Below are 12036 nucleotides of genomic sequence, written 5' to 3'. Positions count from 1 at the left end.
CTGTTGGGTAAATGTTGGTTCTTTAAAGACCTTACTGGTAGGTCCCTGGCTGGTGGGAGGTTCCGCCTGAGGGACACCTTCAGGACCAAGCTGAGCAGTGCTCCTGGCCTTGTGATGTAAGGATTTAAAGAGAGCCAGATTAAATAGGCCTATGAAAGGAGGGGGATCAGGAGATAAGTCCTCATCTTCTGACATCCCCAGCTTTCTCTGCTCCTCGTTCCATATGAACTACATTCTACTCCTGGAGGAATGAGGGGGGGAAAACTGACTCTTGGTATGCAGCTGCTTCTGCCTGGGAGAGATATGATACATTGCTGTGAGATGGGATCCCTGATGCTATCGACTCAAGTCGAGCTCTCCGGTGTAGGGTCGAAGCTACGCCGTGGGCAATAGCCTGAGAAATCAGAAACTGCATTCATTCTGTCTCCTGAGCCCTGCCGCTGTAGGAGTGAATGTGGCCTCTGGGCCCAGAGGTCTAGCTGTACTCGGAGGAGCAGGGATCTGAAGGCCAAGCCTCTCACTGGAAAGGGGAACCATCTCCACCTGTTCTGCCATGGGAAAAATAAACTGACCTGTTTCCCCTTCTGGAGATCAGGCACTTGGAGGAGCAGAGGTTGAAGGAGCTTGTTGAGGCCCAAAAACCTATGCTCCATGGGAACAGAAGTAATCTGACCCACCTTTGCATCTTTCATTTGCTTTGCAGCTTGGGAGAATTGTTTTTCCAATGCCTGGTGCCTCCTGCTTGCTTCTTTCTCAGCAGCTTTGGAAGAGCTTTTGCCAGAGATAGCTTTAGATCTGAGTTTCCCAGCAGCCTCCTGCTTGGCTGATCTGGATTTCTTGTGCCTGGAAGGACTGCTGGAGGCACCTTGAGATATCTGAGCTTCTGTAGTTTTATCTGCCATTGCGAAATCAGAGATATCACAGTAATGGCAATCTCAATGTTTTTGCAACAGAGAGGTGATCCCAGTAGCAAGGAGCCAAGATGTAGCTAGAAGTGGTGGCGGCACAACCCACTTAATGGGATAGCCAGCACGCTCACAATCCTGGTAGTGGCGGCAAACCAACTTAATGGGGTAGTCAGCACACTTATAAGCAACAAAATCGGTGGTAGTATTTAGAGGTGCTGAAAATGGTGGCAGTTAAAGTGGGCACTCAGCCATGCCCTGAAGTCTTTGGAAATTGCCTGGACCAATTGAGGACCTCCATAATTGTTGGGGGCAATTAAGCTGACTTTGTAATAATGCCGCTTGGGGTGTGTGTGAAAAAGCCCTAATAAGCAGGCATATACATAGAATGAAGGCTACTGCTAAGTTTGTAAGCCGCCCTGAGTCTTCGGAGAAGGGCGGGATATAAATGGAATAAAAATAAAATAAATAAATAAATAAAATAATGGCTGGAAGGCTGGAGGCTGTTGTTGTTACCTTTAATAGTAATAGGAGCTGCCAAGGAGCCTTGGAATTGGAGAAGCAGCACCATCGAAATGCCTCTCCTTAATTCTGGCCTTCTGGAATGGCCTGAGAGTGTTTGTAAGGCTTTCAAAATGATGGCTGCTAGTAAGCGACCTCCTGCTCCATTGTTATGTCTGAATTAAGAAATGTGACAGCTGCTTCTGAGGCCAGGGTAATAAGAGTTCTGACAGAGGTTTGGCCAAAATTGACTCTATTTGAGTCTAAACAGCCCTCGCAGGAAGGGAAAGTCCCCCTCCACCAAGGAACAGTAAAAGCGGTGCTCAAAATGGCGACCACTGCACTTCTGCTCTGCCTGGAAGCTATAAATAGTTCGAGGCTTCAGCTGAAGCCTGCAAAACCACTCTTACTCTCAACGGTTTGAAACGAAGCGCTGATGTCAGCACAGAGAAGGGAAGGGAAGGGAAAGGTACAACCTGTGAAAATCCAACAGTTTTGTCTGCTAGAAACAAGAGCCAATCTTCACCATGTCTCTCTTGGGCTAAGGTTGATTGACTTAGCAAAGGTTGATTGACTTAGTCTCTAGGGCAGAAAGGCAAGATCAACCCATTTGTGGATTCTCCATTCGTCATGCTGGAGAATATAAAATTCCTGGGTAAATATATAGGGCAGGGGTAGGCAACCTGAATCGGTGAAAGAGCCACTTGGAACCGGTTCTCTCACTAAAAAAAACCCTGGGAGCTGCAAAATATGCGTGCGCATGCACACGTGCGCGCACGTGCGCAGAACAGGGTTTGGTTAAAGTGGAGCTTACCAAAGCGAGACATACACCAGAGAGGAGGCCGAGCAAATTTCCCCCGCCTTGCCAGGCAGGCAAACAGAGGCTTCAAACACACACACACACACACACGCACAAACACACACACACACAAACACGAGGAAAAGGTGCAGAGCAAATTTCCCCCTCCATCCCCAGAGGCGGAACAAAGCAGAGAGGCGAAGAACGTGGAAGAAAAGGAAGGAAAGAAAGAAGATATAACCTTCAGCAAAGCAGCTTCCATGCAGAAGAAACACATTTGCACTTATGTGAGCAGGCATGTCCCCCCACAGGCAACTCCCCCTCCCCCCAGCCTCCCCTGAGCCAAAAAACTCACCCTGCCTTAATTGCAGGCAAAACCTACAGAAAGCCCAACCAGCCAGTGCAGATGCGCTGCCTGCAAGGAGAAGGGGGGAAAACACCGCTTCCTTCTCCCTGCCGGGGCTGCTAGGCACGGCAAGGAGAAGGGGGGGGGGAAAACGCCGCTTCCTTCTCCCTGCCGGGGCTGCTAGCCACGGCAAGGAGAAGGGGGGGAAACGCCGCTTCCTTCTCCCTGCCGGGGCTGCTAGGCACGGCAAGGAGAAGGGGGGGGGGAAACGCCGCTTCCTTCTCCCTGCCGGGGCTGCTAGGCACAGCAAGGAGAAGGGGGGGGGGGGAAACGCCGCTTCCTTCTCCCTGCCGGGGCTGCTAGCCACGGCAAGGAGAAGGGGGGGAAACGCCGCTTCCTTCTCCCTGCCGGGGCTGCTAGCAACAGCAAGGAGAAGGCGGGGAAAACACCGCTTCCTTCTCCCTGCTGGGGCTGCTAGGCACGGCAAGGAGAAGGGGGGGGAAACGCCGCTTCCTTCTCCCTGCCGGGGCTGCTAGGCACGGCAAGGAGAAGGGGGGGGAAACGCCGCTTCCTTCTCCCTGCCGGGGCTGCTAGCCATGGCAAGGAGAAGGGGGGGAAAAAACGCCCCTTCCTTCTCCCTGCCGGGGCTGCTACCGACGGCAAGGAGAAGGGGGGAAAAATGCTGCTTCCTTCTCCCTGCCGGGGCTGCTAACCACGGCAAGGAGAAGGGGGGGAAAACGCTGCTTCCTTCTCCCTGCCGGGGCTGCTAGCCACGGCAAGGAGAAGGGGGGGAAAAATGCCCCTTCCTTCTCCCTGCTGGGGCTGCTAGCAACAGCAAGGAGAAGGGGGGGAAATGCCACTTCCTTCTCCCTGCCGGGGCTGCTAGCCACGGCAAGGAGAAGGGGGGGGGGGAAACGCTGCTTCCTTCTCCCTGCCGGGACTGCTAGCCACGGCAAGGAGAAGGGGGGGGGGAAAACGCCGCTTCCTTCTCCCTGCCGGGGCTGCTAGCGATGGCAAGGAGAAGGGGGGAAAAACACTGCTTCCTTCTCCCTGCCGGGGCTGCTAGCCACGGCAAGGAGAAGGCGGGGGGGGGGGGGGAAACACCGCTTCCTTCTCCCTGCCGGGGCTGCTAGCCACGGCAAGGAGAAGGGGGGGAAAACGCTGGTTCCTTCTCCCTGCCGGGGCTGCTAGGCACGGCGAGAAGGAGGGGGGGAAATGCCCCTTCCTTCTCCCTGCCGGGGCTACTAGCCACGGCAAGGAGGAGGGGGGGGAAACGAGCCTTCTCCCATGGTGAGGAGAAGGGCAGGAAAAACCCCACCCTACTCACCTTTTTAGTTCTCCCGTCTCTTCCTCCACTCTGCCAAGTGCAGTTAAAAAAACAAAAGAGGTTTGTGGGTAGTCCCACAAACGGTTTGTGGGCGGTCCCACAAACCAACAAATCAATTTAAACTTTTCAAGTTTTTTTGTGAGAAGTAAATTGATTAAATTTTTTTAGTGCCACTTCCCCCCCCCAAAAGTAAACATGGCAGAGGGAGGAGGCCTGGGAGCCGCATGGGACGGCTCAAAGAGCCGCATGCGGCTCCGGAGCCACAGGTTGCCGACCTGTGATATAGGGTTATTGTTTCCAGGTGCTAAAAGGAATATAATGTTACAGCTTCAAACCTCCAAGAGCAGAAGGTACGCATTTGAGTTTGAGATGCTTGTTATCCAGAAATACATATGGAAAATATTCTGTATAATCTATGAGTAAAGCTCTACAAATGTTTGTCCTTTTCCTAATAATTTATACAAATTTTGTTTTATTTTTTACCCTATAATCTCATGCTATGAGATTAATTCCAAAAGCATTTATATATAAAAAACAAAAGGACAAAATGTGCTGATAGTGTATATAGTATGCAATGAAATTTAAATACTCTTTTGAGTATCTATGTCCATAAATTACCTTTGGGTTTTTTTTAAAACAAGCAGAATTAAAAATAAAAAAATGAATTTTATTTAGAATTCCTGCTGAGCACTATATATCACAATATGAAGTCAAACCTTACCTTCCTTACAAAAGAGTGCATTTAAGTAATTCTCTGCTTGGCACTCAATTTTATCAGTGTTGGACTGGCCCTGAGATGACAACTCCTCTGTAGGTGTTGACTGCAAAGAACCAAGAACTGCTGTAGGATCCTAAAATGAATAAAGAAACCCCACTTTTCTAAGTAAAAGTGAATCTTAAAAGAGGTGAGCAAGAAAACTATATACAACAATATATTTGTCAATGTTTTATATAGCGTAATAGTTTAAATAACATTGGAAATTTGGACAAAATGTGTGTCAAGAGTTAAAAGATCATATACTTACACTGACTATTTCTTTATGCAAATTACAAAAGGAACATTTTTCATCCATTGACCAGTCAGTCACTTCTTCTGGTTCACAGTCTGGGGATGGGGAGCAAGGGAAAGAGAGAGGATGACAGAAATTAATATCATTCCAACATCTAAACTGTAACCACAACTTCAAATTTATTCCCCTGCCCAAAATGAACCAAGTAGGAGACGTTTTAGATTGTTTGACTAGGAAACTGGATGCTAGATCTGGATCAACATAGTTCTGCTCAAAATTTCAGATCATTCTCTTATTCATATACAAGGCCAATTTATCTTCATAAGATAGTGAGCAAACACAAGTAGATTAAGGTAAAGGTAAAGGTTCCCCCGCACATGCGTGCTAGTCGTTTCCGACTCTAGGGGCCGGTGCTCATCTCCGTTTCAAAGCCGAAGAGCCAGCGCTTGTCCGAGGACGTCTCCGTGGTCATGTGGCCAGCATGACTAGACGCCAAAGGCGCACGGAACGCTGTTACCTTCCCACCGTAGTGGTCCCTATTTTTCTACTTGCATTTTTACGTGCTTTCGAACTGCTAGGTTGGCAGAAGCTGGGACAAGTAACAGGCGCTCACTCTGTTACGTGGCACTCGGGATTCGACCCGCCAAACTGCCGACCTTCTGATCGACAAGCTCAGCGTCCTAACCCACTGAGCCACCACGTCCCTTACAAGTAGATTAGCTCATAAAATAAAACTATGGTACACTAAAAGAACACAAGAACTATCATTTATGTGCTAATGCAAATATAAATTCCTCTACACACCTTCTTACAGTTATGGTAAACTGACTTATTTCACTGTTCTATGCTTAGTAAATCATCTTAGTTCCTTCTCCAACCCCAGTAGGAAGGTTTTAGGACTTTTCAATTCTCCTATATACTTTTTCTATAAATTTGCTTCTTAGTGGATTCTGCATATATATATATATATATATATATATATATATATATATATATATATATATATATATATATATATATATATATATATATATATATATAGCTTGAAAAATAACTGTGTTGACAGAACCTATCTAGCTATTTGATCCCTAAGAATAGGTAATGTTCTGCTTCACTAACTTTGCCTAATGCTCTGGTTCTCCATTACAAATCTCTTCATATACTAATAACACAATGTGTAGTGCTTTTTTTCTCCCTTCTTTTTCAGGGAGTTTATTGGATTATACAGACTATAGATAAGAACTATAAGAGTTATTTAAGACAAATTTAAATTATATATTGTGATATTGAATACAAGATTAATGGTCTGGTATAAGGCAGACATCTGGGAAAAGTATTAGAATTGATAAAAAATTTGGGGTGTGTGTGTGTGCAATTAAAAATGAGTGTTCCGAATTTAGCTAAACCTGGCAAGAAAACACCCTCAGCCCTGCCCTCCATTTCTGCAAGCCCTGTGTATCAGAGAACAATCGAATCAATGCTTCAACAAGAAAAATCTAACAATTTTCAGAAGGAGATGAAAGCGGCATTACAAGCAATCTAAGAGGCAATCTCCTCCCACAAAGAAGATACAAGGAGAAACCATGAGGAGACAAAAGACAACCTTGATAAAATGAATCAAGAAATTCGTATCATAAACTCTCAACTAGAAAGTTTCCGACAGATGGTTACAGAGAATGAACAAAGAATTCAGAAAATAGAAGAGAAGTCAGTAGAAACTGATCAGAAGATGGAAAAAAAATAAAAGATGAAAATCAGAAACTGATGGAGGCAAATAGAGAATTAGAAGAGACTTCCGGTTGGCCGCCATTCCTATCGGATGGGAGAGTTCCTTGCTCTGGAAATCTCCTGCGTGTTGGAGGAGGGGGACACCGCAACAGCGCTGCGGGCACTCAAAAAAACCTCAGATCGAGCGTTCTGAGGACGTGGGATTTGGTGGGCACCCTAGACGTCTCCCCTGCTCCTAGGTAGACCCTATTAAGGGCTGCTGAAAGCGAGCGGGGTGGGAGACGTGGTGCTGTGAATCTTTTTTGCTATCTTCAGCGCGTGAAGCTGCAAGTTCTGAAGGACGTGGAGCGACCAATTTCTCCATTAGAAATTAAGAGAATTTGGACAGTTGTATACCGTGAGTAGAAGAATCTTAAAAATAAAATTTGGACTTGATTTGAATTGCGGAAGGGAAGCTAAAAACAGAGGTCGGTCCCTCTCCGCTGCGGCAAAACTGAAAGCAATTGCCTGATAAGCTGCAGCTGTAAAAAGACTCTTGAGCTTTTAAAACCCCCAAGTTTCTGAAAAAAAAACCTCCCCTGAAGCAGGGTGAGGGGGAGAGAGACTCTTTAGACTTAAAGTCCCTGCGAAAGCTGTGAAAAAAATTAAAAGTTAAGCTGACTCTCTCCCTGGGAGGGAGACCTGGTCAGGCAGCAGACTCCATTGTGATGCAATAAAGAGATTGGAAGTCTTTGATCCTCATTTCCTATTGGAACTTTTGATGTTACTGTGACGGTCTGAACTGTTGCAATCGAACCTCTAAGGATTAGACTTGCTACATACTGACTTTTTCATCGGCTTTGTAACATAAATTGCTTCTAAAAAAAAGAAGAAGAAGAAGACTGGTAAAACTGCCTGTTTGAGCGGAACTGGTGCTCTGGCTGTGGCAACTGGCTGACTGCTAGTGACAAAATAGAGACCTTGACATTTTAAACTGTTGAGCCTTTAGTTTGTTATGGCTGCGGAGGCTACAACTGCACCAAAAACAAGAAGGAAACTTTCTGCCTCCCCAACCTTTGAAGAGGAAGTGCTCAAAATGTTAAATACATTAAAGGAGGGGCAGGACAGATTGCAAGAGACACAGGATAAACATACAGAGGAATTTAAAGAGATAAAAAAGGAAATTGGCTTCCTGAATAAGGAAATTCAACAGGTTAAGACAGAAGTTTCAGAAGTGGATACAAGAGTTACTCAATTGGAAATATGACCTGTCCAGGATTTGGAAAGACAACAGTACCAAGCCCAGGTAGCAATTGCTTTCCTGCAGATGAAGGAGAGGGAAATGAACTTAAGAATTTGAGGGTTTCCCGAAATAGAACAAGATAACTTAAAGGCAACAATAATCCAGGAATTTGAAGCATCGTGGGATTTGACAAAAGAAGAATTGGAAACAATAATAGTGAAGGGCTATAGATTTGGAGCGAAACCAAAGAAGAGAGATTCGAAATTTATAAGTGATTGTATGGTGGTTTTTCAAACTAAAGAACAAAGAGATAAAATTTTAGGACTTCACTATCAAAAGAATTTGAAAGTCCAAGAGCAACAGGTGGTCCTTTTTAAGGATATCCCAAAATTTTTCTTGGATTTAAGAAGCAAATACACAGATTTGGTTAGTGCCTTAAGAAAGAAAAGGATCTACTTTCGTTGGGAATTCCCCGAAGGATTATATTTTAAATATCAACAGAAGAAGATTCGAATTCGAACATTGGGAGAGAAGGAAAGTTTTCTGGAGAAGAACGTAAAAGATCTCGAATTGGAAGCAGGAGCAAGACCTGGTCCATAACTGGAATTACCACCTCTTTTCGACGTAGGGTTGCTAGGAGCTGGGGCAGGAGCTAAGCCAAGAGCAGTACAGTAAAACAATATGGCACTAAGAATTTTATCATGGAATGTGAATGGTTTAAATTCGAAACCTAAAAGAAACCGAATCCATCACGTGTTGCAAAAACAGAATTTGGATGTGATATGCCTACAAGAAACACACGTGATGAGAACTCATAGAAAAATCTTGCAAAATAAAAGATTAGGTCAAGAATTTATTTCGGCAGACAAAGTTAAAAAACGAGGAGTAGTGATTTATGTTAAAGAGAAATTTGAAGCAAAATTATTGTTTAAAGATGAGGAAGGAAGATATCTTGCAATTGAAATAACAGCACAAGGCGATAAGTTGCTCATGCTTGGAATTTACGCACCAAATGAAGGTAAGGCTGAATTTTACAAGAAGATACACGATGTACTTTTGGATTATATGGATTATAAGATAATTTTGATGGGAGACTTGAATGGAGTAGTCTCCACATTGATGGATAGATCACAAAGACAGAAGATTTCTAATGATGGAAGACTACCAAAGACTTTCTTGGAAATGATGGATAATTTTGATATGATTGATACTTGGAGATTGAAAAACCCATTGGAGAAAGACTTCATGTTTTTCTCTGACACAAATAAATCGTGTTCCCGTCTCGATTATATATGGACAACAAGAGATTTGGCCATGAGAATAAACAAATCAGAGATTTGCCCAAAGACTTGTTCTGACCATAATGCTGTGCTGCTGGAATTAAAACTGTTTCTACAGGGTTTGTTTAGATGGAGAATGAATGATGCCTTGCTGAGAAGTGAACAGATTGTTGAGAAGGCCCAAAAAACCATAAGAGACTATTTTGAGATAAATTTGAATACAGAGGTAGAAAAAAGGGTCATTTGGGACACAAGTAAGGCGGTCATGAGAGGTTTTTTGATTCAACAGAATGTAATAAGGAAGAAGGCTCAAAATGAAAAGAAAGATATCATTTTGAACCAATTGAAAGAGAAAGAGAAAAAATTGAGGAGTAATCCAAAGAATCAACAGGTTCAAAAAGAAATAAAAGCCCTTCAATCACAATTCTCTCAGATAATTAATCAAGAAATTGAATGGAAAATAAAAATGATGAAGCAAAGATCTTTTGAATCGGCAAATAAACAAAGTAGAATAACTATGATAACGCAAGAGGAAAAGACTATTGAGAACCCTGCAGAAATTAGGAAATGTTTTCAGAAATATTATAAGCAGCTATATAAGAAAGAAAAAGAGGACTTAATTAAAACAGAACAGTTATTGGACAAATATGGATGGCAGAAAATTCCTGAAGAGAAAAGGACCCTACTCAATTACCGGATTACAAGACAAGAATTGGAAGCAGCAATTAATCAAATGCAAATTGGCAAGGCACCAGGACCTGACGGATTGACAGCAAAATATTATAAGACATTGAAAGACTGGCTGATTCAGCCACTGATGGAAGTATGCAATGAATTACTAGAGGGGGTTAAGGCACCTGAGACCTGGAGAGAAGCATTTATTACGCTGATACCCAAACCAGATACAGACAGAGCTCAAGTAAAGAATTACCGCCCAATTTCCTTGTTAAATGTGGATTACAAAATTTTTGCAAATATCTTAGCTACAAGATTGAAGAAGGTCCTTCAAGATCTTATTCATCATGATCAAGCAGGTTTTTTACCTGGTAGACATATGAAGGATAACATTAGGAATATAGTAGATATTTTGGAAAGGTTAGAGGCCAAAAAGAACTGTAAGGCTATATTAATGTTTATTGATGCGGAGAAGGCCTTTGACAACATTTCTTGGAGTTTTATGAAGAAGAATTTTGAAAATATGGAGGTTGGGCAGAGTTTTATGAATGGTTTAAATGCAATCTATTCTGAGCAAAAAGCAAAAATTATAGTTAATAATGTGGTGTCAGAGGAAATTAGAATCGAAAAGGGTACCAGGCAAGGGTGCCCACTCTCCCCTCTGTTGTTTATAACGGTTCTGGAAGTCTTGCTGAATATGATAAGGAAAGAGGAAGGTGTGAAAGGGATTGTAGTGGGTTCGAAACAATATAAGCTAAAAGCCTTTGCTGATGATTTGGTGTTAACATTACAAGATCCAGAGACCAGTGCAATTAAAGCACTGGAAATAATACAAGAGTTCGGACATGTTGCAGGTTTTAAATTGAATAAGAGTAAAACCAAAGTTTTAGGGAAAAACCTGTCATTAGAGGGGAAAAATAAGTTACAGGAAGCCACTGGTTTGATGTTTGTAAAAAAGGTGAAGTATCTGGGTGTAAATATGACGGCAAAAAATTTGAATTTGTATAAAGATAATTATGACAAAATGTGGAATGAAATTAAGAGAGATCTAGATATCTGGACAAATTTGAAATTGTCTTTGACGGGCCGAATCTCAGTTGTTAAGATGAATGTATTGCCAAAAATGTTGTTTCTATTTCAAGTACTTCCAATTATTGAAAAGTTGAATTGTTTTAAAGAATGGCAAAAGGTATTATCTAAATTTATTTGGCAGGGGAAAAAACCTAGAATTAAGTTCAAGCTATTAACAGATTCAAAAGATAGAGGCGGCTTCTCCCTGCCAGATTTGAAACTTTATTTTGAAGCTGCTGCTTTTTGCTGGTTGAGAGATTGGTTTGTGTTAGAGAATACCGATGTATTAGATTTGGAAGGTTTTGATAATGTATTTGGATGGCATGCATATTTATGGTACGATAAGATAAAGGTTCACAAAGGCTTTAAAAATCATATAATTAGAAAGTCATTGATTAATGTGTGGATATTATAAAGATATATAAAGACCTGTTAGAAAGTAAAATACCCAGGTGGATTTTGCCACTAGAGGCTAAGACTCAGAAAAGTTCAAATATTTTTATTTATTTATTTTTATTTTTATTCCATTTATATCCCGCCCTTAAGTGGCTGAAATATAAGGATAAATTGGTACTGGAGACCAATTTAAGATAAAAACATATGAGCAGTTGAAAGATAATGTTGATGATTGGTTTCAATATTACCAAATGAATGAAGTGTATAAAATGGATAAAAAAGAGGTTTTCAAATAGACAAATCCAAATTGGAAACGTTACTGATAGATACAAAATTAAAGAATCTTTCCAAGATGTATAATTTATTGCTGGAGTGGCACACAGAAGATGAACAAGTGAAATCAGTGATGATCGATTGGGCTAATGATGTGGGGCATAACATTATGATGGAGGACTGGGAGAGGATGTGGAAAAAGGGTATTAAGTTTACAGCATGTAATGTTTTGAAAGAAAATATGATGAAGATGATGTATAGGTGGTATTTAAAACCAGTTAAACTTGCTAAAATTTATCATACATATGATAATAAATGCTGGAAATGTAAAGCTGTAGAAGGAACCTTTTACCACATGTGGTGGATTTGCCCCATAGTAAAAGACTTCTGGGAAAAGATTTATAATGAATTAAAGAAAATTTTGAAAAATACATTTATTAAGAAACCAGAAGCCTTCTTATTGGGTATAGTCGGAAAAGAAATTCCCAAAAAAGATGTTACTT

At 42.2% G+C, this 12036-nt stretch overlaps 1 protein-coding gene across 5 annotated transcripts in view; it reads right to left on the bottom strand.

Annotated features, from left to right (window-relative positions):
* LCORL (ligand dependent nuclear receptor corepressor like) overlaps positions 1–12036 on the bottom strand; it is a 246480-nt gene that overhangs the window by 111467 nt on the left and 122977 nt on the right. For all 5 annotated transcript variants that reach the window (XR_014027093.1, XM_081332617.1, XM_081332619.1 and 2 more), the window contains exons 3-4: positions 4904–4983; positions 4600–4729 (exon numbers count right to left, since the gene is read on the bottom strand). Coding sequence is in view for 4 of the 5 variants with exons in the window: in XM_081332617.1 (XP_081188743.1) it covers positions 4600–4729; positions 4904–4983 (210 nt within the window). In the remaining variant the exon portion in view is untranslated. The remainder of the gene's footprint in view (positions 1–4599; positions 4730–4903; positions 4984–12036) is intronic.

This window comes from Vipera berus (genome assembly GCF_964194415.1).
Source record: "Vipera berus genome assembly, chromosome: 7".
Lineage (NCBI taxonomy): Eukaryota > Metazoa > Chordata > Lepidosauria > Squamata > Viperidae > Vipera > Vipera berus.
This window is presented reverse-complemented; position numbering and strand designations above follow the sequence as displayed.